General features: G+C 40.5%; 2 protein-coding genes across 2 annotated transcripts; both read right to left on the reverse strand.

Annotated features, from left to right (window-relative positions):
• Positions 1-109: 109 nt before the first annotated feature.
• Positions 110-12449, reverse strand: LOC144645404 (replication protein A 32 kDa subunit-A-like). Its single transcript, XM_078504977.1, has 10 exons — positions 12347-12449; positions 10159-10181; positions 9462-9569; positions 9274-9387; positions 8349-8462; positions 5459-5496; positions 4881-5034; positions 4139-4294; positions 1292-1383; positions 110-786 (listed from the first exon to the last, which is right to left on the reverse strand). Exons 1-10 carry the CDS (start codon positions 12399-12401, stop codon positions 702-704), a joined length of 939 nt encoding a protein of 312 aa, XP_078361103.1. The 5' UTR covers positions 12402-12449; the 3' UTR covers positions 110-701.
• A 1754-nt stretch (positions 12450-14203) lies between these two features.
• Positions 14204-24628, reverse strand: LOC144645876 (uncharacterized). The gene is made up of 12 exons (XM_078505403.1): positions 24367-24628; positions 23639-23886; positions 22157-22472; positions 21504-21680; positions 21017-21167; positions 20397-20593; positions 19590-19832; positions 18172-18348; positions 17820-17987; positions 17163-17428; positions 16348-16539; positions 14204-15589 (listed from the first exon to the last, which is right to left on the reverse strand). Exons 1-12 carry the CDS (start codon positions 24626-24628, stop codon positions 14999-15001), a joined length of 2988 nt encoding a protein of 995 aa, XP_078361529.1. The 3' UTR covers positions 14204-14998.
• Positions 24629-24704: the final 76 nt, after the last annotated feature.

Consider the following 24704-nt stretch of genomic DNA (forward strand, 5'->3'; position numbering starts at 1 on the left):
TAAATTTCAAGAATGTTTCGTACCTGACCTTCTTTAACACAACCTTGGAGAATATCATTAAAAAGTGTTATTATCGTTAAAGACATGTGAGGTTGAAGTTTCAGAAATATTGTCAACTTAAAAAAGCAAGTATTTATTAAAAGTATTTATGGCACCAACAAATTGTAACGGGGTGGATGGGAACAGTTCTTCTGGGAAGGGGTGTGTATCTTTGAGTAGTTACTTCTTTATCGACAGCGTGAAACAAAACAAGCTTGATGAGGAATTGCAGCTATTATTGCTACAGCGTGGTTAGGGTTCCTTTTAGAATCCGGACGCATAACATCACCTTCACTGAAACAAATTAACTAGGTTTCAAACACAGGAATAAAGTTAACACAATTAATTTAGGCTTGATTTGCCGAGCTCGTGCAATTTGACCCAACCAAGGAGAGATGCGAAACCAAATCCTGATGGTGATTTTGCTCACACAATTTTCCCGTCCGTTTCCCCATGCTTTGTAGTATTAAGGAGCGCTCTGACTGGCTACTACACCTGTGATGCAAATGCTTTGGTTTTCGTTTATACAACAGTCTTTTGTACAGTCTCTTTTTGAGCATTAGTGAACATGTAATACATGCAGGATAGGCTTCGTTATACGCTTGTGGGAGCAGATGTTAAAACACTTGTACACGGTTTTGTTTGGTTTTGCCTTTTAACGGTTAGTAACTGTCTGTAGATTTGTAATGATCGTCGTCAATAGTTGAATAGATGTGTCCTTCGTTGCTAAGAAATTCCAGTGTACTTCTGAAAAAGGAAAACAATAAGTGTCTTAGAAACTTAAAAGTAGTGATATTAAACGCTGTTTCGTGCGATTTTGTCATAGGAATTTGTTGTAAAAGGGGATTACATGTCCATAAGGCAATGTCTTTCACATGCTTTAGCATTTTCAATGAAATCTAAAAATGCCATATTTTCTTATGACACGGAAGGAGTCACATTTTTTTGGAGGTTGTTTTTATGATTTTTAAGATAGTTACATAGGAAGAAAAAGGAACAGGTTGTGGTGAAGGATTAGAAGGTGTGGTGGGGAGGGGAGGGGAGGGAGAAAGAATATGGACCTTTTGTGCCTAACAATGTGGACGCAGACTCTCCAGACCCCTTACATAAACCTGCCACTGCTATCAACCCTAAGTGCACTTGAAGTCATGCGGGGGTCTCCTATTTTTTTCTATTTTATTTTACCCTTAATTTTGTTTTAAAAAAATGCTCGCACACTAGTCATCAAAGACACTAACAACAGACAGCTCACCTGATTTGCTGGTCTGATGCTTTAACTTTCTGTTTAATTTCAGCAAAGGGCATGCCTTCGTCATGTTGGCAAGTTGTAATCATTCTGTGAATCTGAAAACAAATCAGTGATAGTATCAGCCTATAGGAATAATACGCCCATAGGAATGATCTAGATATTAATGAAAATGCTAACAGATGACAGTCGCTGACCTGCAATTTTGGCGTTAAGTTTATGAGGATAACTTCGAACAACAGGGAGTGGAAAAAAGACAAGGGGTCACCTATTTTTTCCCTCACCATTCTTCACACTGCTCCCCAGCTAACCAAATGCCTGGAACAGGCTATGCAAATTCTTCCTAAAACATGCCATTCTAACTCCATCTTAGTTCAACTTGACCCTTTCTCCATTAATATTTTTAGTTTATGGTTAGGTTTATTGCCACATTAGTAATCCTTTACTCTTAGACTTCCTGCTATTTATTGCTAATTTTATACACCACTAAATTGCATACACAATAGCTCCTACATGTACAATACCGGGCGTTGACAAAACCTGGATCGGATCGGATTGCGGATCGGATCATGGATCGGATCGTGGATCGGATCACGGATCGGATTGCGGATCGGATCGCGGATCGGATCACGGATCGGATCGCAGATCAGATCACGTAAAATAAAATAAAATAAAATAAAATAACAAAAAATAAATAAACAAATAAATGGTTGTTAGTTTACATCGGCGTAACAGCGGAACGCGGAACGGTGTATAATTAATTTTCTTGCCCCAATCGAGACAATGAAACGTACAAAGCCGAAGAAGTCAACGGAGCCGTTGGAAAAAAAAATGAAGGGCCTGTTAAGTTACTGATATCATAAAAAAAAGGAAAGAAAATAAAAAAGTCCACTAACTAGGGGTATTTTCAGTTGGTCACCCATCCAAGAACTAGCCTCGCCCAACAGGGCTTACCTTCGGTGATCGGACAAGAACCGTTGCTTTCCATATGGTATCAGAAAGAGCACGTAATTTAGCTTATAAAAGTTAAGACCAGTTTTAGCAGGAAAGTGCCAAATTGTACAAAAGATCCATTTTAACCAGGTATTACTTTTATAACCCTCTCTTATAATCCTCTGTCTCGTCTGACACTGATACCACAAGAAACGCATTGGTTTGCGTCCGATCGCCGAAGTTAAGCCCTGTTGCGCGGGGTAAGTACTTGGTGGGTGACCAGCTAAAATATATTTTTTTTTATTTTTTTTTTTTTTTTTTTTCAGGTCCTTCTTTTTATTTTCCAACGGCTCCATTGACTTGTTCGGCTTTGTACGTTTCATTGTCTCGATCGGGCCAAGAATGTCCGAAGGGCAGTCACACTGTGCAGTCGCGTTTTTAGCTTCTCTTTGAAATCCTCAAATCCTGGCTCTAGATCGACCTCGAAGGATTAATTATAAGAAGATGTGGGTGCCCTTTATTTTGTGGGATATATTTATTGTTTGTTTGTTTGTTTGTTTCCTTGCCCAGTTCTACGTAATCAGAAGTCCAGAGATCATATAAGCCGTAAACGACATTGCGGCCTCAGTTGTGTGTGAAATAAAGAAAAATAGGTTCCAGATACCGCTGTCTGCAGATCTGCAAAGTGATAATTTATTATTTTAACCAGTAATACGTGACTCGCAGGGCCTCGCGAAGCTCTGGGTTGGGGAGGGGGGGGGGGTGTTATAAGTAAGGAGTGGATTATTTGAACTGGTGATTTGTTATTGTTGCCTAGTAACGGGCATGGCCGCGACACCGACACCCTCGTTCCCAGGGTCTACTTCGCTTTAAAGATGGCGGCTCTTTCTGATTCGTAAAGAGGTATAAAGCGTTGGGAAGCGCAGGCTATTTTCAAAATCAGCGACAAATTATTGGATAGTCGCATTTTGGACATTAATTTGATGGCATTAAAAAAAAAAAAGAAGAACGAACAGCAGGAGGATTCGAAGCCTCCGCCCGCGCGCCTCTGATGGCGATGAAAGGTTTATAGCCTGAATAGGCGTTGAGGGAGTATTATGTGGAAATCAGTGTTATTTTAATCCGAAAAGAAAAACGATAAAAATGAAAGGCTCAGGATTCGAACCGACAAAAAAAAAAAAAAGAAAAAAAAAAGAAAAAGAAAAAACCCTAGCCGGATTCGAACCCCCGACCTCAGTTCCGAAGATCTGATTTCAAGTTCGACGCCTTACCATTAGGCCACCAGCGCGCGGCGGCCGTGTGACGTCATTTCCGCCACACACCAAGCTCACAAAATAATATAGAAATATATATGACCGTAAACTCCACACGAGATTTCATCCCGCCTGATCCATTTGAGGGACAAAATTATACACCCCGCTACGCTCGGCCTTCGGCCTCGCTTCGCGAGGAATTAAGTTCATAGCAATAAATTAATAAAGCAATTAAAAAAAAGAAAAAAAAAAACAGAAAAAAAAATTTTGTAACGCCGATTCTTGTTCCGCCGTTCCGCGTTCCGCCGTTACGCCGATTACTAACGACCATTTATTTGTTTATTTTTTTTTATTTTTTTTTATTTTATTTTTTTTTTATTTTTCGTGATCCGGTCCGTGATCCGATCCGCGATCCGGTCCGATCAGATCCTGGTTTTGTCAACGCCCGTACAATACCCACCCTCTGCTCCCCTACTCTGTCCCCTAAAAAATATTTTTTTTGACAAGAGAAAGGTACTGTTATGTCACCTTGAAGCATTTAATTGTCATCATGCTGGCTAGATACAAGTAGCTAGTATTGAGCCAGAATAAATGTGATCAACTTGAAAACAGCTTTTTGATCTCTGCATTCTGTCCATTACCTTGAATTGTTTTAACAATAACAAACCTGATGTTGAATGCCACTAAGTCCTGCATTTGCTCCCCCAGCATTTCCTCCAAAGCTTTGGTCCATTCTTCCTGGTGTCGCCATTTGACCCTGGAAGCCACGCCCACCAGGAGTCGTGTTACTCATAGGGGTCCTCATGCCGGCCATTTCAGGTTGCTAAAATTTGAAATGGAGACAATTTTATGGAAAGGCAGTGTTAGTGAGTGGGAGGTGTAGTGACCTAATGATCAAAGCATAAGGCTCTGGGCAGAGTACACCAGGCTTGAACCTGGCTCAAAATGTCAGATATAGTAGTAGCCTTCAGCCCCCACTTCCAAGAAAAAAACTCATGGCTGAGATCACATTGACCTGAAATGTTTCTTCCAGCCATCAATATTTGTATGAAATCAGCGGTGTTATATTCCAATTTTCTCTGACTTAACTTCAAAATGTCAATTTTTCCCTGACTCAAAATAAAATTCCCTGACCATTTCCTGACCTGTGACAACCCTGTCTATAATAAGCCCCCTTCCAAAACACTATTGAGCTCCTAGTATGTATACACACTTTCATGTTTTATGATACACTGTACATGGTGATCATGCATGAGAACCAGCATTATACATGTAGTCATAATTATTTTGCACAGTGGTTAGGTAACGCAAAGAACAAACTACCTTACATTGTACATGTATATTACAGCATGAATGAGGCCCAAAAAAAGTAACAACAAAACCCAAGCATCAGACGAACATTGCATTACCTTGCTCAGTGCCAAGTGAGAATGGATGATATCAAGCATATGATGTGTTATTTCATTGAAGTCCATGACAGGACTTAAGCTGAAGGCTATTAAACTGCGGCTATTCTCCTTAAAGGACTTTAAGTGACCAACAGCTCGCACATAGGTATTTTCCCTGAAAATTAAAAGAAATAAAAAAACAGTAAATTAGACTAATGATACAAATAAATTACCTTTATTCATTTAAGATTGTGTTTAAGCTAGAAGCTTGTGGGGATGTGTATTCCCGATCCAATTGGAATTTGGAAGTGTAGGTTTTTGAGGAAAACCAGAGCACCCAGAGAAAAACCCGTGGAGTAGGGACAAGAACCAACAACAAACTCAACCCATATATGAAAATGGGTCTCGGAATTACATACATGTTGTTAGGACAGGGCTTCAAATAGCAGCCGGTTAAGGGACAATGTCCAGTCAAAATTGCCTATTGACCAGACAAATAGGATTACTGCACATGTTGTCCGGTCATTAGTGGCCTTCCGTAAGAAAACATGTCTTGAAAACATAGACCCAACCTTTTGAAATACATAGTTTGTAAATACCTGCAAGATGATCTTCTTTCTTTCTCCACGTCACTTTCCTGCAAAATATTCATCAAAAACGTTATGTACTGGCCTAAAAAATACTGACGGGGAAAAGCTAAACAAAGAGCAAAAGAGAAAAAAGAGAAAAATTGATTGGGGACATACTGTTGATGTACATCATAAATCCGGTAGTATCGAAAACGAAGACCTAAGACCTAAGACCCATACGAAAACTAAGACCCATACGAAAACTAAGACCCAGTCGAAAACTAAGACCCATACGAAAACTAAGACCCAGTCGAAAACTAAGACCCAGTCGAAAACTAAGACCCAGTCGAAAACTAAGACCCATACGAAAACTAAGACCCAGTCGAAAACTAAGACCCATACGAAAACTAAGACCCAGTCGAAAACTAAGACCCAGTCGAAAACTAAGACCCAGTCGAAAACTAAGACCCGTACGAAAACTAAGACCCGTACGAAAACTAAGACCCATACGAAAACTAAGACCCAGTCGAAAACTAAGACCCGTACGAAAACTAAGACCCGTACGAAAACTAAGACCCATACGAAAACTAAGACCCGGCCAAAACCAGCGTTACCAAGAGTTGCGTGACATTCTGTTATTATTATATAATAATAATAACAGAATAATATTGAAGCAGACTGAGCGTACTGAGAACGTACTACTGAAATCGAAAATCAATGAGCGCTTTCCATTTACATGGAATTTTCGGAGAGAATTTTTCGACAAATGGAACGCTACAGTTATTTCAACACGTAAACGGAATGAAAAGATGCTGTTCCTTTTGAAAATTCCATTCTGATAGCACTGCGGGAGCCTAGGTCACACATGACTTGCCAAGGTTTTTAATCTTTTGGTCGGGGAAATGAGACAAGTACAAATATCGAGTGACATTTGTACTCGTTTTGCGCGATGTTTGTACTCTACGAATCAGTGTTGGATAAGAATAACATTGAAGCAGACGAGTACTGAGAACGTATCGATCAAGTTTCATTGAAATCCTACAAATATTTGTCTTTAATTTTGAAGTGAGTACGCCTCGTTACGCGCTACATGAGTAAAATTAAAACATCTTGGCCTACACATAAGAAGCACTAACAAAACCTTTATTTACTAAATTTAGAAAAATCTATCATTCATTATCATTGAAACTGAAACAAACAACTCTAAGTAAAACTAGATAACCTCGCAAACTGACGAGATCTATACACAATGTAGCCCTGTTTGGCAAATATACGACACTATACTGTCGCAATGACTTGTGCAGATCCCAACTGCACAGTACAGTTCAAACAGATGTGTCCAGTTTGTATTCTTACTGGCTGATCCATCCCTTTAATTAATGACATTGCGGTTTCGATCCAAAAAACTGCGAAGAAAATGAAATGTACTCGTTCAATGTCAAATCATATACATGACAGTTTGATACATTTCGAAACGAATAACGATGGCACACGTTCATGTAAACAACAATATCGACAATGTAAAGGACACTAAAGGTCACTAAAGATGACGCGTTTCTAGTTTCAAATAAAAGAAAACATCATCTGATAAATCGGTTACGCGTGAAAGCGATTTAAAAGGTACTAGTCTTGAATACCTCTCATTTATACCGGCTTGGCAAAGAAACAAAAACAAAGCACCAAAAGTTGGAAGACAAAAGGATTGTATAAGCGCTCATTGTTCATACATGGTTCAATTCCTAATGTTACCCACGGGATCATAAACACTGAGGTATAATGGGAGCAGGTTTGGCTTCAAACGAGACAGTTAGACATAACTCAGTTAGCGTATTCTTTGCTGAGAAATCCTTTTGAAAGGAACTGCTTAGAGAAAACATTTGTTTTCCTAAGAATAATTTTGATCACAAAAAGCCGCAAGGGTGTTAATACGCAGGAAAGAAACAAATTAAACAAGGTGTGTTTCATAACCCTGGCATGAGCGAAACGAGTGCATGTCTACTTAGAATACGTAATAGATTCTTTGGCGTTTTTCACGAAACTACGTGAACAAGTTGGTTTTTAGGTAGCCTGCGTAGCAGGCGCCGTATAGTTTCTAGCGCGCGTATGGGAGAAACGCGAAAGGCGCAAGGGGGCCACGCGAGGAAAAATCTTGGAGTTTTCTCCTCGAGTTTTCCTCGCGCGGCCTTCTCGCGATCGCGCATTTTTTTTAAACGCGCTAAAAACTACACAGACGCCTGCTATGCAGGCTAGGTTTTAGGATTCCCGAAGGTGTAATTTTGACAATGATGCCGATTGAGAAAAGGAGGGCAAAACCCCTGAGGTGTGCTCGGGTTTAGGGTAGCAATGGAAATTTAACCTAGCATTACCGACTCTTACAACAAAATTGACGTTGTTTTCTTAAATGCCAACTAGACAGCTAAAGAAAACATGTTCTTTAAATAGACTTTGTGTGAATCCCGAAGCGAGGCTCTTACTGTGCTTGGGATTTCTATATATTCGTTGTTAAAATACGGAAAACGCGTCATGAGGCAAGCCTTGTCCGCATGGTAGAAGCGGCTTGCCTCTTTGTTTGTTGCTTGCTTGGTTTTCCAGTTTTTGTTGAGAATGTCACGCAACTCTTGGTAACGCTGGTTTTGGCCGGGTCTTAGTTTTCGTATGGGTCTTAGTTTTCGACTGGGTCTTAGTTTTCGACTGGGTCTTAGTTTTCGACTGGGTCTTAGTTTTCGTATGGGTCTTAGTTTTCGACTGGGTCTTAGTTTTCGACTGGGTCTTAGTTTTCGACTGGGTCTTAGTTTTCGACTGGGTCTTAGTTTTCGACTGGGTCTTAGTTTTCGACTGGGTCTTAGTTTTCGACTGGGTCTTAGGTCTTAGGTCTTCGTTTTCGAGGTCTTCGTTTTCGATACTACCTCATAAATCCTACCTCATTATCAAGCCATTTTCTAACTATGATGTCTTCTCCTGTCGTGTCATTTATTGTGTACATTATGTTGGTTGCAGACTCTTGCGCATCTCGAATGACACCAACTATTGAAACCTGTAGAAAAAGACAGTAAATAGAAAAACAAATAATAAGCTTTTGCTCTAAACCTACTGACACTCTTTTAAAGTGTTTAACTCTGATCCACAAATGCTATAAATTAAAGAACTTTCATAAATTTCCCAAACCAAAATCACACAGAAAAAATGATTATGTAAAGCTGTAACTGTATAGATCGAGATTGGGTACAGATGAGTTTATACAAAATATGAAGTTCTAAGATAGGGTGGAGATGGGCGTTTTAGAGAGTGGAGGCTTGAAAAAGGAAGCTTCTTGACTTGTTGCTCTTTGACTGTATTAACAGTAAAATAGGTTTGATTGTCAGGACACACTTTAAAGCTGATTTCCAGTCCGTACTGTGCAGACTCGGGGTTTGTTTTAGTTTTTGTTTTGAATTCGTTGAAACGTTACACTTCGGTGACAGCATACATGAAGTTTTTTAGTCCGCCATTACAGTTCGTTTCGTTTAAGAATTTCCGATCAGCTAAAACGTCGGTTTGAAATAGCGTCAAGGTTCCTCTACTCGTTATTATTTGTTCTGCAAGGATATCTGTCGTTAATTATGAAGAAAAAGGTAAGTTTGTCGCGGAATTTTTAGTTTTGCTTGTAAACATTCCTTCGTGTGGTCTCACATAAACATTGCAGCCGAGATTGCACAGTACGGACTGGAATTCATCTTTAATGTACCCACTTCCATCATTAAATGATCCTCTCTTAGCAACCCCTGCACTAAATTCAGTAAGGTTTTTTATTGGCCAATTGTGAAAAAAGAAAACCAAAAATGTTGGATCACTGAAGTTGTACACACCTGATTTAACTCAATGTTTCCCAGCTTGAATATGTCCTCTGTTTGGTTGTAAGTTGCATTATGAAGCTGTTTGATTGAACATGGAAGAACCGACTGGGTTCTCATTGTAGAACGCTGAAAAAAGTTTCAACACAAAATCAGTGTGAAGCTTGAGAATGTCTTGGTATTTTATAGTGTTTAACACTCACCTTTTTCTCTTGAGAGTCTGTCATTGGAGAGCCAAATCCACCACCATCTTGCATATATCCCCCTCCTCCTCCAAAACCACCACCTCCACCACCAAAGCTGTCCATTGACTTAAAAATTAAAACCATAAAAATATAAGTTTAAGACGCCTCAAAGCTGTGCTCTTAGAATAATAATTATTGCAGAGTGTTCATTAAGGCTCTTATGTAAGTTATCTTGGGTGCCCAGCTCTTAAAAGCTTTCATGGTAGGAAAGTTATTCACACTGCCCAAAGACAAAGTAGGTCGCCTATGGCACCTGGGCCCTGCTAGTGCAAAGCTCTGCGTGTACAGCTAGAACGGTTATGCTTTTGTTTATGCTTTTCATTCAACACCCCCAGTAACTGAAATCACAATATGTCATTGAGAACATGAGGTTGAGATCACAAGTTTGAAATAATTATGCAAAGAGGAACATTATTTCTGAGCCGTCACTGGCATAACTAGATATTTGAACTGCTACTTTTCAGAGCCACCTAAACTTACAAATGTACAAACTAAGTCTTTCCATAGTTTCACAGAAATAATTCATTTGAACATATTTTACAAAAAATTAATAGACTACATGTAACTAGAATAACTAAATATGCTCAGACATGGGGACTAGACTGTATCTTTGCATTGAAGTGACTGACAATAAATGTATATTATTTTTCCATACCTGATATCCTCCACCAACCTGATCTAAAAAAAGTACATAAAAAAGTAGTTTAAGGAAGGTGACAACATAAGCATAAGGCTATAGACATTAATACTTGGAAACACAAGATATCATGGATTAACTGCTTTGTCTGGTGAATCATTATAACTGCTGTAAACACATACCACTCAAAAGCGTTGCATAACTATTATGTACATGTATCACATGACTGGGTTAATAAAAGAAGCAGCCTGGTTTGTAAAAGATGCGGTTAGTGTAAAACGCAGACTGCGGACTGCAGACTGGGGGTAAAATGCAGACTGCAGACTGCAGACCAGGGGTAAAATGCAGACTGAGGGTAAAGTAACGAAATATGAGTCACAAAGCCATTTTTCCCAGTCGACTCCAGATTTGGAAGGAATGAACGTCAGACAACATTTCGCACGAGCGATCACGAAAATGAACTGGTGATAAATGTCATATAAAATAGATTTTATGCCGACACAAATTTCATCAAATTTAACCTTTTGATACAGCAAAGGCATTTGAAAGATTTTTGTGACACTTAAACTTCAGTTTACAACCATCTACGTTTGTAAACCGGATGAAACTGAACGGTTTAGAAAAAATATTTTTTTACCAAGCCGATCACAGCAAGATCACATTTACAGCGATCATATTATACCGCGGCCACAGCTCTTTCAATGTTTCAAGTGTTTTTAACTGGCACAGATTAAACCCTTCCGCAGTCAAGTTATAAAAAAGGCTTTGCTTCGCCAACCGTGGTAATAAAACACCATAAAAAAAAAGGTACAAAGCTTTTATGTTAAGCGAGCAGTACAAATGATGTGACGTATGTAGTTCGTGCGCGTATACAATTAATTTCCGAAAGGGCACAGGCTAAAAGGGCTGTAAACCATTCAGTTTCATCCGGTTAACAGATGCAAAAGACTTGAAATTAAAGGTTAAGTCTCACAAGTCTGTAGAAATTAAAAGTAAAATTTGAACACATTTGTGTCGGCATAAAATTTATTTTAATATCGCCAGTTCATTCACGTGTTCGCTCATGCGAAACGTTGTCTGACGTACATTCCTTCGAACTTTGGAACCGGCGGAGAAAAAGGCTTTGTGAATCGCATTTCGTTACTTTACCCTCGGTCTGCATTTTACCCTGGTCTGCAGTCTGCATTTTACCCTCAGTCTGCATTTTACCTCCGGTCTGCAGTCCGTAGTCTGCGTTTTACACTGACCGGTAAAAGATAGCCTTTTGATGTATACATACATGTTGATACATTCTAGCCTGATTGACTGAATTATATTCAAATAAATTGATTAATCAACGTAAGTGAATGAAAATGAACTAGGTCAACATTAAATAAAAATATTTGGGATGGCGAATGTAAATCCAATACTCTGCATGATTGTTAAACTGGTAATTTTTTGCAAGGTAGAAACTTCTTTTAGTCTTGCAAAAGGAATCGAGATACAGTACCAGAATGGTGTCAAGCAACATAATGAGAGAAGGCAGCACCTGAGAAATTTGACTAAACTTCTGCGAGACATATATTTGAATGAGACATATTTTTTTGCGATTTCGTTTTTCCAGACCATGTGCAGAGCAGAAAAATAATGAATATGACACATAGTTGTCGGTAACTGGCTAGTCAGTAGCATTGCCAGTAGTCACACTGGAAATATATTTACTGCTATTAACTGTTCATTTCTACCGGTTATCAGTGATATCTAACAGTGCATTTTTTGATTTGATGCTGCTACACAGTACTGTGTTCCTAGTGAATATCCAGATTTCAATAGAGATTTCCCATATTCAGGTTTCCAGTTTGCACGGGTTGTAGGCTCCGCAATTGATCGAATGATCGGCCATCAATTTGAATATCGATTGCAATTGCTAGACTGTACATGTTTATCAAATAATACAACCAATCGGAGAATAAATGTTTGGTGTAAAGCTGTTGTGAGCAGTGATTCGAGATTCCAGTAACATACCGCGGTCATGTACATATAAAAGAAGTAAAATACAAAATAAAAGCTCTATCTACACAGTGTATCACATCACTGTGAGCCTGGAACCTCGAACGCATGGTCACTTGAAGTTCAGTAAATGCACAATGATGTTTTATAAAAGCACGATAAATCGAAGGCTGCAGAACTTAACTTAGACAGAAAGTGCAGAAGAAAATGTACTTACTACTATCGTTCCACATATTTGATTCTCTGGTCGGCAAAGTCCTCGTAAAACTCATAAAATTCACAATAATTTGTTTGGAACGAGAACGATTCCCGCGAAGAAAGTCGAATAATTGGCGCCAAAATCAATCACGCATTCAGAGAAGGGTAAGTCAGCTGACCAGGAAAATAGAAGGCTTCGACATGAAAAAATAGGTCCGCATCTCGTGCATACCTTTTGTAGATGAAAAAAGGAAAAAAAAAAAGAATGATTTGTAAACTTTGCCTGTTCTCTTCTTCTGAAACGAGGCAAACTGGTAAATTTCGGACAGTATGCAAACCGTAGCGACCCGTATCCTGTGTAACAGGCACTTGGGGGAGGGGGGCTTTTTGATAAGCCGCGTAAAAAAATATTTTTAATCTTATGTAGTTAGAACTGATTTTTAATCCTGTAGTATTTCATGCATATTATTGTAATAGATTCTTGTTAATGTATTTTCATGGAAAACCTGTAAACTAGCTTCTGAGCTTAGTGTTTCTATCTATGTAAAATAGAATTATCTATCTATATTTCCTTCGGCATTTCCTACTCAGGCAGGTTCACCGAACGCGGCCGGGCAAGTGTTCATAATTTGCTGAGAAGTGCTTTTCTCTTATTACCCGGTGAGGGCTGAGAGTCATGTTATAATGGGCAGACATTTGATACCAACGCCATATGTTATTATTATTACTATTACTATTTCGGCGAATTTTACATAGTCGCATTTATCTCCATTCTTACTGTGCCTTAGATGGACTGGGACCTTGTATTGGCCACTGAATCCAGTAGTGTAGTAACTGTCGTAAGCTTGTAATTCTACTGGTCCCCTAAGTGGAGCAGTTGTTATTGTTTTGGGGTTTGTTCTAACCTGCGATCAGGCCTCTATTTTTCTCTTTCCTCCCGCCGCGAAAAAAAGAACGCCTGATCGCAGGTTAGGTTTGTTCTATTGTTTTTTCGAAGGGTAGCGAGCTTGGATTCATGCGTACCGTTGCGAGAGCTGTAGCCTGCGAACAGTCTTTCGGGAGATTTTCGGAGAGTGCTCGGGAGGGGCGAGGCAGCGGATTCAGTGGGTCGGGCAGCAACTCTCGTAGCCTGCGAGCAGGCTCTCAACGTGAATTTAACTCTTCGAGCGCCGAAGGCGCGAGTCGGCGAGCGAAGCGAGCCGAACGCGGCCGCCGACTCGCACCTTCGGCACTCGCGGGATCGCGCCTTCGGCGCTAGAGGAGTTCACGTTCCACCCGAATAGAGATCCTGCTCGCAGGCTACCAGAGCTACTACCCGACCCACTGGATTCGCTGCCTCGACACTCCCTCGCTCTTAACCTCCGTCCGTTTCCAATGCGAAAGGTGTGTGCAAAAGGAGTAACTACAGCTAGAGAATTGTTATGTGTGTAAGACACAAGAACACACGAGGAAACAACTACCAGTCGACTCCGCCCAGAATTTCCTAAGTACGCGGTTTTACTCAACGATGTTTTTGGAGTAAATTTCTTCTATTTTTCGGTAAAGCCGCGAGTACTTCTTTTGTAACTGCATAAGAACAGACTCGGAATCTCCGTCTAGGGAATGTGTACGTTAAAAATCAATAACAAAATAACTGCACTGTCGTCATAAAGGTCATTTATTTACATTCACGAGCCATCTTTTGAACACAGGTGTTGTTACAAGTCAATGTTCAGAAGCCTTTGAAGACGCTGTTAAAGCAGCAAAAAACTGATATAAACGGCTTACTAGCTAAACCCAACCTTTTTTAAACAAAATGTTTTGACTCGATTTAAGAAGGATCTATGGTGAAATCAAATCTACCCAATAAAATATTATAAACAGATGTTTACCTAACCCGTTACTCATAAAGAGAAGTTTCTCTTTAGTATTCAGATCCACGATTGACGCCATTACTGACTGAAAGGCTACCCTTGAACGAAATTAGACTTTATGCGACGACTTATTAAAAAGTTTGAAAACATATTTTTCACAAACAAATATTTTACTTCCCTTTTTAACAACAGAAAAGCTAAAAAGTCATCTTTACACTTTTTTGATGCAGAAATGCAAGTTCTCAAACTGAATTGTAAGCGAAAGATCAATTAAATAAACTTTTCGAAATTCAAATGTAAAGGCTGGTTTACACGTTCCACGCAAGTCTAAGCATAGGCACAGGGTTCCACAAAATTCGAAGGCACTCACCTTTTCTCTTTTGCTTATGCCCTAACGAACACCCTTGCGCTTAAGCTAGGGTTGGGGCTACGTGTAAACCAGCCCCAAAACTATTCACGAAAGCACACCACTACGACTTAAATCAAATGACATAACTACAAGCGAGAAGTATTTGGTATACAAATCAAAGAAAACTAAGCACACTAATATTATTTAAAGGTGTTTTTCTTTATCAAAATAAAGCTATGAATTGCGGAGTGCCAGCTTGCGAAGCAAGATGTTTAGAGGGCCACAACATGGCCGAATGGCTACTAAGCCCAAAGTTCGCTAGACAAGTGCGCTTTAGTCACACTCCTGCACGCACGCAACGTGAACTGCACGCAATGTGCATTGCACGCAACTTGCACTGCACGCAACGTGCACTGCACACGCACTCTGCTAGAAAATACTCTAAAACTGCTTAAAATCCAGAAGTAAACTAATCCGTTTCCATTGGCTGTTCCAGCTGCTGCTGTTGCTCACCAGGAGCACTCGTCACCACTTCCCCTACCAGCTGGGTTGCATCCCCCGAGGCTTGATTCAATCCGTTTGCAAGCTGAACTGCAGCTTGAGCCTCCAGTACTTGTTGCTCGCCAGCGGCGGCCACTTGAGCCTGCATAAGCTGCTGGTCAGCGGCAGCTATCAGCAAATGAGGGTGCGACTGCGCAGCAGCCATGGCGGCCAGGATCTCGGCTGGTACAGTAATGCCCAGAGTATCAGACGCCTCCACTGTCACGTGACCAGTCTGCATGGCTTCGCCGATTGCCGCTTGTACGTCGGCGCTAGTGACGGCAGTGCCATCTGTCACTTCCATAATGTGCACCTGCCCGGATGGGATGCCTACAGTCTCCCCGACGGGCACCTCCGCACCAGAGTTGGGTATGTCTACTACTTGAGGCATGGTGGTGCTCACAACCGTCTCGACCACAGATTGGGTCACGTCGCTGGCGGAGATACCGGCATTCACTGCAGCTTGTGTGACGGGGTCCACCAACATGGAGGCACGCACCGTGTGGCCATCTTGCAAGTGCTGCAGAGAAATAACGCGTGTTATTTAGAGTTACATCTGGACTTAGTTTGGAAGCTAGAATATCTAGCAGCTTAGCAGCTTAGCAAGCAAAGACACTTGCGTTTTCCGAACGGTACGAAACGTTTACGTTAGTTCAGTTTCAAGATAGTTTTTTTTCAAATTTGACCATCACTTTGAAATATTTCTTATTTGCAAACACAAAAATTAGAACAATTCTTGGAAAGGAATGTTAAATACAGCAAAACCTGTAAACCAGGGCAATTATGACAGTGAAAGTCGACCACACCGTGCAAAGCAGAATAGAGAATTTTAACTCAATTCCAAGTTGAAACGTTGTATTTCACTGAAGTGATTGTTTTAAACTGAAGTTGGAATTTGCCGTCTTCATTCTGAGTGTGGTTTGTTTCTCGTTGTAAGATTTATTTTCTCGGCATATATCTTTTACTAAGGGCCCAGTCAGCCCCCGTCAGCTCCGAGGGTAAATACATTTGACTGACTGACTGACTGACTGATTGATTGATTGATTGATTGATTGATTGATTGATTGATTGATTGATTGATTGATTGATTGAACGTTGTCTTATTATAAGTAGGCTCGGTTATTGTTGTTGCATTGTAACATCTCGTAAACCTTGTAAACTTTTAACCATTTTTCAGCTTTTCTTATAAATTTGCGCAGTCAGGCCATGGTAATGAAGGAACTGACCCTTCTTGGAAACACCACTCTGCTTACAAACGCTTAGTACTAGAACACAAACCTGTTGCATAACAGCATCGTCTTCACTGTGAGTGGTTTCTTCGACAGCCACAACGCGAGGGGTATCGTCTCCCTCGGCGGCTGCAGCCACTACTGCTTCACTGACAGCTACCAACGCTTCAGCTAACTGCACTTCAGCATCAGTCCCCAGATGACTGATATTCACCGTGGACATGGTCTGCTCTGACAAAGTCTGGTAAGAAAGAAGCAACATGGCAGCTTAGGTGCTGGTCTGACAATGACCTAAATAGAAAATGCCTGTGTGTTGGTTAGAGCAGTACTAAATTTCCTTGTTTACTCGTGAGCAATTCAGGCTATCGTTTGTTCGTTCATTTGTTGGTTTGTTGGTTTGTGTTTGCATATTCGTTTTTCTTGTACGATCCAAAAAAAAAAAAAAAAAAAAAAAACAGTTCCCGTTTATACGCCATTTTGAGAGGGTGCAAAGATGACACTTATATACCGCAGGCTGTAAATGTACGACTGCTGGCTCGGATCAAATTTGTGGGCGTTAGGTGTGCTTGAAAGCATTTACATGTAGTCGTCCTTTCAGTTTTCCACAAAATAATTTTCTAAGACTGACCCAAAGTTCACGAGAAAGCTCACATTAACAAATCTACTGTACATGTATGGAAATCTGAAAAGGTCAGTGACTGCATGCTTTCGAGCACTCGAACATGCAAGGTACTGTAATTACATGTAAACCTTTTCAGTCCTGAAACAGAAAAGTCAATTTTCTTAGACTCCCAACGTGTAGTACAAAAAACCTGAGGAGACAACTTTAAAAACGTTTTGCTGTTTGTCGAACTTCAGCCTTACCTGCTCCACAGTTGAGGTGCCTTGTGATTGTTCATCAATGATCTCAGTGTCAGACTGCTCGTCCTTTTTGCTGCGGATCCTTACTCGTCCGTCACTCTTGCTGTGTACCTTCATGTGATAGCGGAGAGAGGCCTTACGAGAAAAGTCCTTCTCGCAGATCTCGCACTTAAAAGGCTTCTCGCCGGTGTGGATCCTGAGATGGTTGTTAAAATGGCTCCTGTGGTTGAATTCACGGCCACACTCGTCACATTTAAAAGGTCGCTCACCTAAAACAAAACAATGAACACAAATGTTAGATACAGGTTGTTCAAACGCCTCATTGCAGTAACAGCGTATCAACCGCTTTGTTAGGCTTTTGTGCATCCATTAGAGACTTCGCGCACTGCTTAAGATAGGTGTGTGACCATCTCGGCCAATTACATGTTAATGACATTAACACAGCTTCGTGGATAGGAAAAAAAAAATGGAAAGGGACGGGATAGGACGGGACGGGACGGGAAAGGAAAGGAAGGGTGGGAAAGCAAAGGAAAGAAAAGGAATGGAAAGGAAAGGCAAGGAAATTAGAGAAAAGGGAAAGAAAGGAAAGGGCAGGACAAGAATAGGGAGTCAGAGAAAGATTCTTGAAAAAACTGGATAAAATAAAGGAATTTTATGTACCTGTGTGAGTCCGAATGTGTTCCTTTAGTGTGCTGAAGCGTGTGAACATCTTCTCACACTCCCCACACTTGTATGGTTTATCCTCACTGTGCACCGGCAGGTGAACTTTGAGGTCAGTTGAACGTGCAAAACGCCTGCCACACTCATTGCACTCAAACGGCTTCTCTCCTGAAACACACAAGGCAGCAAACGTTTTCTTTAAGAGGCCAAAAAAAAAGTTTCCCAAATGTTTTTTTTTTTGTGTAATAGGAGGTAAGTAAAACATAAGGAGTACACAACCCAAATGGAGTGCAATCCCTTTTCAAAACGTTCAATAGTCAGTAGTAAAGCAATCTACATGTATGTACCATACCAGAATGCACAATGGCATGTCGCTTGAAGGTGATAGTAGATATGAACTCCTTATCACAGATGTCACATCTGAATGGCTTCACTCCAGTGTGTCTCCCCATGTGGGACTGCAGCTCTAGCTGAGTGCGGAACGTCTTGTCACACTCGTCACATTTGAACGGTTTATCTCCCGTATGGACTGCCTGCAAAAACAAACAACCATTGAATGTCAATCCCTACATGTAGATTCCCAAAGGTATGCAATGTTTCACTACAATCTCACAGCCATTATTTGGTATGGACATCCAGGTTCAATGTATCAAAAGCTCTGTATGAAGAACTAAGTGACGACTACTGCACAAGCTGGTCTTGTCCAGATGGTCTGACTATTACAGTTTATTACACTGTATAAGGAGCTGTCTGACAACTGAATGCAGACTGCAGACTTCCACTCCGGTTAGCTTTAATACATTGTCAGTAGTACTCCAGTTAACCTAAACGAGCCCCTGGCTCATTGGTGACATGTGTCTAAATAAAGTACTTACTTACTTTACTTACTTACTTTACCTGAATAACACTCCAGTTAGCCAGAAACCCGGGGGGGCTACTCAAAAAAGTTTTATACGGGGAGGCTCCGCCCCAAGTTCTAACCCCTTACCCTTTTATATACCATTTTTCACAGAAATTGTACCCCTTTCGTATACCTTTAACTGACAAAAGGTACCCCTTTCATATACCTAAGAGACATGGCATGGACTTGAAATAGGACGTTTTCTTGTCATTTTTATGTAGCGTTAATAAATTAAAATAATACAGCCATAAATTGCGTCTGTTTGAAATATTTTAATTAAAGGCCCTTTAAATAGCCAAATGACAGATTTCCATACCCTTCGTATACTTTACCTCGTGAAATCCCTACCCTTTTATATACCTGAAGCCTGAAAAGGACCCCCGGGCGGAGCCTCCCCGATAGGCCATTATAGGGAGTACCCCCCCCCCCCCGGGGCCAGAAAACACTACTGTTAAGATGCATGGTTCTTACTACACTGTAACTGAGTCTGTGGATGAAACCCTTTTAAGCTACTGAGCAGCACTTAATAAGCTTTCATGTAGTACTGTTTATTATGCTGCACAAGGTGGTTTTAATTTTTACATCTGTGGATGAAGCCTTAGTGTGCACCTATAACTTGAGCCGTAAGTAGGGCCCTTGTTTTTGCTTTTCCACTTTTCCCAGAAAGAAAGTTTTTTAAAAATTTGCCAAAATACAATGTTTGTAATATTTTGGCACAATTAATATTTATTTCAAAGATTGAAAGGGTAACAGAACTAATAAATACATCAAAAGTCAAAGTCAAAAGTCAAAATCTCAGTCAATTGGTGTTTTGTGACACTAAGCAGGTGTTTTCAAGTTGATAACTCTTTTATGAGAAACAATTCCACTTGCCTGATGAGACTTGAGTCCAGTCTGAATAGCAAAGCCTTTACCACACACATCACAAATAAAAGGCTTCTCTCCTGTGTGAGTCCTCATGTGATCTCTCAGCCGAGCTGGTCGTGTAAACTGCTTTGGACACATATCACACTTGTAAGGCTTGTCACCACTGTGGGTGAACTTGTGCTTCACAAGGTCAAATGACTGGATGCACGCAAACTCACACTGGTCACACTTGAAAGGCTTCTCGCCTGAAATACAAATAACAGTACAGTATTAGGATAAGTTTTGTCATGAACCCCAGTCAACATTAAATATTCAGAGCAATTCAGTTGGCTGTTGAGTGATTGCAATTTGATTATAGCTTTAAGGTCTGCACACACTAGGGGACTAGTCACAGGGACTTGTCGTAGAGACTTGCTTCGGGGACCAATCCCCTAGTGTGTACATCGAAATTCTAGTCGCAGGGACCTCATTTTTGGTCCCTGCGACCAGTCCCACAAATTAAGCTGGTTTGATTTCTGGGACTAGTCACAGGGACCAATAGTCCCACAAATAGGTTAATTTTTTAGTGTGTACTGTACACAGGGATAGGTCCCTGCGACTAGTCCCCTAGTGTGTGTCAAGCTTTAGAAGTTTGAACCCAAGAGTCAAAGCCATTATGATAGAATGGCAGCAGAAATCATTTTTCAGAGGAGTGGCCATGAATATTAAATTAGCAGTTTTGACCAATTTGGGTGCACCCATTAAACTTAAGTAATACAGGTATTGCTCTGAAGCAGTACAGTTACACATGTGTAAAATGTATGCTTTACCAGTGTGAATGCGGTAATGTCGTTTGAGATCATCATAGCGGATAAAAGCCTTGTCACATTGATCACATTTGTGCGGCTTTTCCCCAGTGTGCCTGAACGCATGGCGTGACAATTCTGCTGGTGTCTTGAAGGCCTTGTCACATCCCTCCACATCACACTTGTGGGGCTTCTCTTCTTGATGCACTCGACGATGAACTCTGCCAAAAGAAAATGTGCCCCATATAAATCGTAATTCAAACAGGGAAAACAAATATTTACAAAATATTGTAGTTATAACTAGATGGTTGGGACTTATTTATTAAGCACAGGAGACCGGGGAACTTACAAATTACTTCCTCTGAGTGGGATGCTTTAGTTACTGTATCACAGCTTATCTCCTAACAATACATGATTTTGTATTGTCAGGTTTCAACACAATGTGCCGGGGCCAGTTTACACTTTGAGGGATAGAACGGCACAGTAAATTAAAAGTACACAACACAATGCCTCAGAGCAGCCAAGAAACCACTAACCATTACATGTACAGCTGTAGGTACATGTATGGTGGGAACTGGATCTCACACTCTATTATCGAAAACAGGAAACAAAAAATAGAATCACAGCTTCAAGCAGAATGTTACCTCAGTGATCCAGGGTTGTTAAATGCCTTGCCACATGAAGCATGATCACAGATGTAGGGTCTGTCCTCTGAATGAGACAGAACATGGGATCGCAGAGAGCTTGGGTTGTTAAATGCCTTGTCACAATACTCACACTCATATGGTTTTTCACCTGTACAAAATGTAAAAATTTATACATATTTAGAATGTACATGGATTTTATACTTCATTGAGAAAAAATATTCCAGCATTAGTACCAAGTTGAAAGTCCCAGTACAGCTGATAAACTAAAAGTACAAAATTTGAACATTACTGACAGACATACATCTAGGAAATGCAGCTACACATGCATGAGTTACATATTCAGTCCCCCGGTCAGGGCTGGAAACTGGACCGCTTAATCTAGAATCCAGTGCACTAACCATTAGGCCACTGCGCATCCCCATAGTGTCATGTATGAACTGGCCAAAAAACAACATTCGCATATACATATAATTTTTATTTGTACCTGTATGTATAAGCATGTGCTGGCGCAGGTTGCTGGCATAGTTAAAGATCTTGCCACACACTTCGCATTTGTGCTGCTTCTCGCCAGATGCATGTTCTCTCATATGTCCATAATACGACCATGAGCGAATGTAGGATTTCCCACATATTTCACAGGTGTATTTGGGTTTGCCATCCTCTGAAAAAAGTAAAACATTAAAAAAGTAAGCCATCAGCAAGAAATCCAAACTGTGTGAAAATAATACATGTACACTGTAGCCTTGAGTTGTGTTATTACACAGGACCACTTGCAACAACAATTTTTTGTGCAACACCTGACCTCTTCACCTTTTTGTTCAACATCGTACAAAATGCACTAGGCGATTTTCAGCGCAACGTCAACCTTCAACATTTTGCGTATCTGAACAACGTGTGTCCAAGCCATGTTGAACAGGATTCTGGGAAGGTGTTGTGTAAAAAATTCATGGCGACCCTGTTACACGAGCCAACTTTCTAAATATTTGTCATCTTGCATTGCAAGTTTTTGACTTGAGTAGAAAAAACTTGCAACGTGATGCTGAGTCAAAAGTTTCGCGCAATATTGTTGCACCAAAACTAGTTGTTGCAAGTTGTCTCATGTAACACCACCTTAAAGGAAGCAGAGGTGTATCTCACCATCTCCCTCATGTTCTTCTCCTTCATGTTCACCTTCTGGCCCGTCTTCTGGTGCCTCTATCACAGCGGGATGCACGGTGACAAGAGTGGCACCCTGCTCCTGAGCTACAGCGGCAGCTGCCTCTGCACTGGTGGCAGCAGCAATGATAGCCTCTGTGCTAGTTGTAAGGGTAGTAGCACTTGTCGACACCCCTCCAGTGTCTGTCTGTGATGACGCCAAAGCTGACATTTGAGTGAGACTAAGAGGCACTTGAATGGTTTGGCCACCTGGCAGCTGGATTGTCTGCGTCGTTGCTCCCGGTTGAGAAGGGCTTATCTAAAAAATAAAGACAGACCCAGACGTAAAACACCACAAACAACTTTCAGCTGATAGTTTACTACTTTTACCTAACTCAAAAGGAAGTAGAGAAAGTACAATACACTGTACGTACAGGGATTCGTATTTGCAGTCGTCTGGTCACTTTAGAACACTAAAAAATCGTTCAGGCAACCAAAACAACACGAAAGCTTGTCCACTGGACAACTAACTGGTACCGTATTTTTTGATTAAACACCCCCGACGTTCATTTCAAACTTGGCCTGGCGGACCTGGCATTTATTTGACTCTTGCAGTTTATTTGAGCCTGATGTTTATTAAGCAAGGGTATTAATTCATTCTTTTTGACAAACATGTATCTGGCTAATATTCCTACAGCTTATTATACCTCAAATAAATACCCAAGGGGCCTATTTTTAACTGAACCTTGTAAAATTCATTAATAATTCATGAGAGTGCAAACCAATCCCAGCTAAGTATTCATGTCACATGTACACAACTGTAAACCCCAATACAAATCAAGCATTATAGCACAACTAAAGTAAAGCGCGCGTTCTGTTTTTTTTTTTTGGTCTCTTTTCCCTGGGTCCCTTTACGCGCGCCTTCAACTTTTTTTTTTTTCTTTTTTCTGTAATTTAAAAAAAAAAAAAAAAAAAAAAACATTCCCAAATCAAAAATGAATAAAAATTTTTAAAAAAAAAAGAATAGAATTAACTTTTAATACAAACTCCTGCTCAGCTAATTAGAATTCATTAACTTTTGATACAGATCTCTACTGATTCGCATAACAATACTTTGCATTCAATTTATTGTTTTCATTTCACAAGTAGAATAAAATATTCGCGTCCGATCTGTATGGGCGTTTACAATGGCAGCTATCGGCTCGCCATTGTAAACGCCCATACAGATCTCCCGCTCATATTTTATCTACTACTTAGAGACCCAGCATTTATTCAGTACCCGGCGTCTAATCAAGAAAATATGGTAGGTTCACTTTTGACTGGGCAAGTAAAATTTTGCCAGGACAAGTATGTCATCTTGCACACTTGCCTGGCTAAAGACTTGAAGAAAAAAAAATATATGGATCCCTGTTAGTATGTACAGATCGTATAGCTTATATGAATCACACAGTTGTATAATATTCACAGCATGACCCAAACTCCCACCTGTAAGGTAGCCAGTGGCATTTGACTAAGGGTAGCCTGAAGTGAGTTAAGAGTACTGGGATCCGTCGATGTCACAATTGGAATGAACCGATGTGGGGACTGGTGCTGAAGGTACTGGATATCGCCTGTAGCAGACTGAGAAAGGACCTGAACTGCTATCATTTCAGCCTGCATAGTGGAGAGGGTGGCCTGGTCCATAACTTGAGACAGGACTGATGTAGGAATTGTAGTTACTTCAGTGGTAGAGGCTGTTGGGAAAAGGTTCCAGCAATGTATTAAACGCCTGTCAACTGGTATTTGAAAGGGGGTGGTACATGTCAAGGGTTAAATTTTTTATGATCCATGAAAGGCCTTTTTTTCCTCGTGAATTGTGAAATAGCTATTTTTTTTTTCTTGTGAAACGTGATTTTGTTACACCGCCGTGAACCATGAGAAATGCTAAAATGACTTTTTTCCTTGTGAGATGTGACTGTAAACAGTCAGTCTTCCTTCAAAAAAAATATCCAAACTTAAGCTTTTAAAAACAAGACTATACATGTGTGGTAAATTGTGTAACCAGTGCATGACCATGACCGCCTCCCTTTATCACCCTCTTGAAACAAAGGATCAACACTTTCCAGGCTTTGAAAAATCACAAGCAGACACCTGATTAAGTTAACAATAATTATTACTAGCAAACTGTAGCTTGTAAATATTGAAGTAAAAACGCTCAATGCTCTGCCAATTACCATTATCGATAACCATCTCTTCCTGAACAAGGTTAACCTGCCCATCACTGGAGGTGACCTCTGTACCGCTCCCTGCCTCCACTACCTCCAGGTACACTGCCGGCTGGTCTCCCTGTCCTGACTCCATGTTGGTGCCAGGCTGGATGGCAACATACAAGGTTTGAGTTTGCTGTGCATCAGACTCATTTTCTGATGTTGCAACTTCTTGAGATCCCACATCTGTTTCTGTGACAACTTGATTATTTGTCTGCAAGTATTGCATTGAATAGTGTCAAAATTATAAACAGATGGCAGATCATTGTTAGTATAACTATTTACAGCGGTCTTACCCAATCGAG

Source organism: Oculina patagonica, chromosome 3 (genome assembly GCF_052425735.1).
Source record: "Oculina patagonica isolate OP01 chromosome 3, crgOcupat, whole genome shotgun sequence".
Lineage (NCBI taxonomy): Eukaryota > Metazoa > Cnidaria > Anthozoa > Scleractinia > Oculinidae > Oculina > Oculina patagonica.

Excerpts from the sequence above, each read along its gene's own strand:
- LOC144645876 (XM_078505403.1), bottom strand. The coding sequence starts at position 24,628 with ATGCAATACTTGCAGACAAATAATCAAGTTGTCACAGAAACAGATGTG. Across the intron at positions 21,681-22,156 it reads AGAAGAACATGAGGGAGATG|AGGATGGCAAACCCAAATAC; the intron begins GTGAGATACACC and ends TACTTTTTTCAG. Across the intron at positions 17,429-17,819 it reads ACACATTCGGACTCACACAG|GTGAGCGACCTTTTAAATGT; the intron begins GTACATAAAATT and ends GTTTTGTTTTAG.
- LOC144645404 (XM_078504977.1), bottom strand. The coding sequence starts at position 12,401 with ATGAGTTTTACGAGGACTTTGCCGACCAGAGAATCAAATATGTGGAAC. Across the intron at positions 9,570-10,158 it reads AGGTTGGTGGAGGATATCAG|TCAATGGACAGCTTTGGTGG; the intron begins GTATGGAAAAAT and ends TTAATTTTTAAG. Across the intron at positions 1,384-4,138 it reads TTAGTGGCATTCAACATCAG|ATTCACAGAATGATTACAAC; the intron begins GTTTGTTATTGT and ends ATTTGTTTTCAG.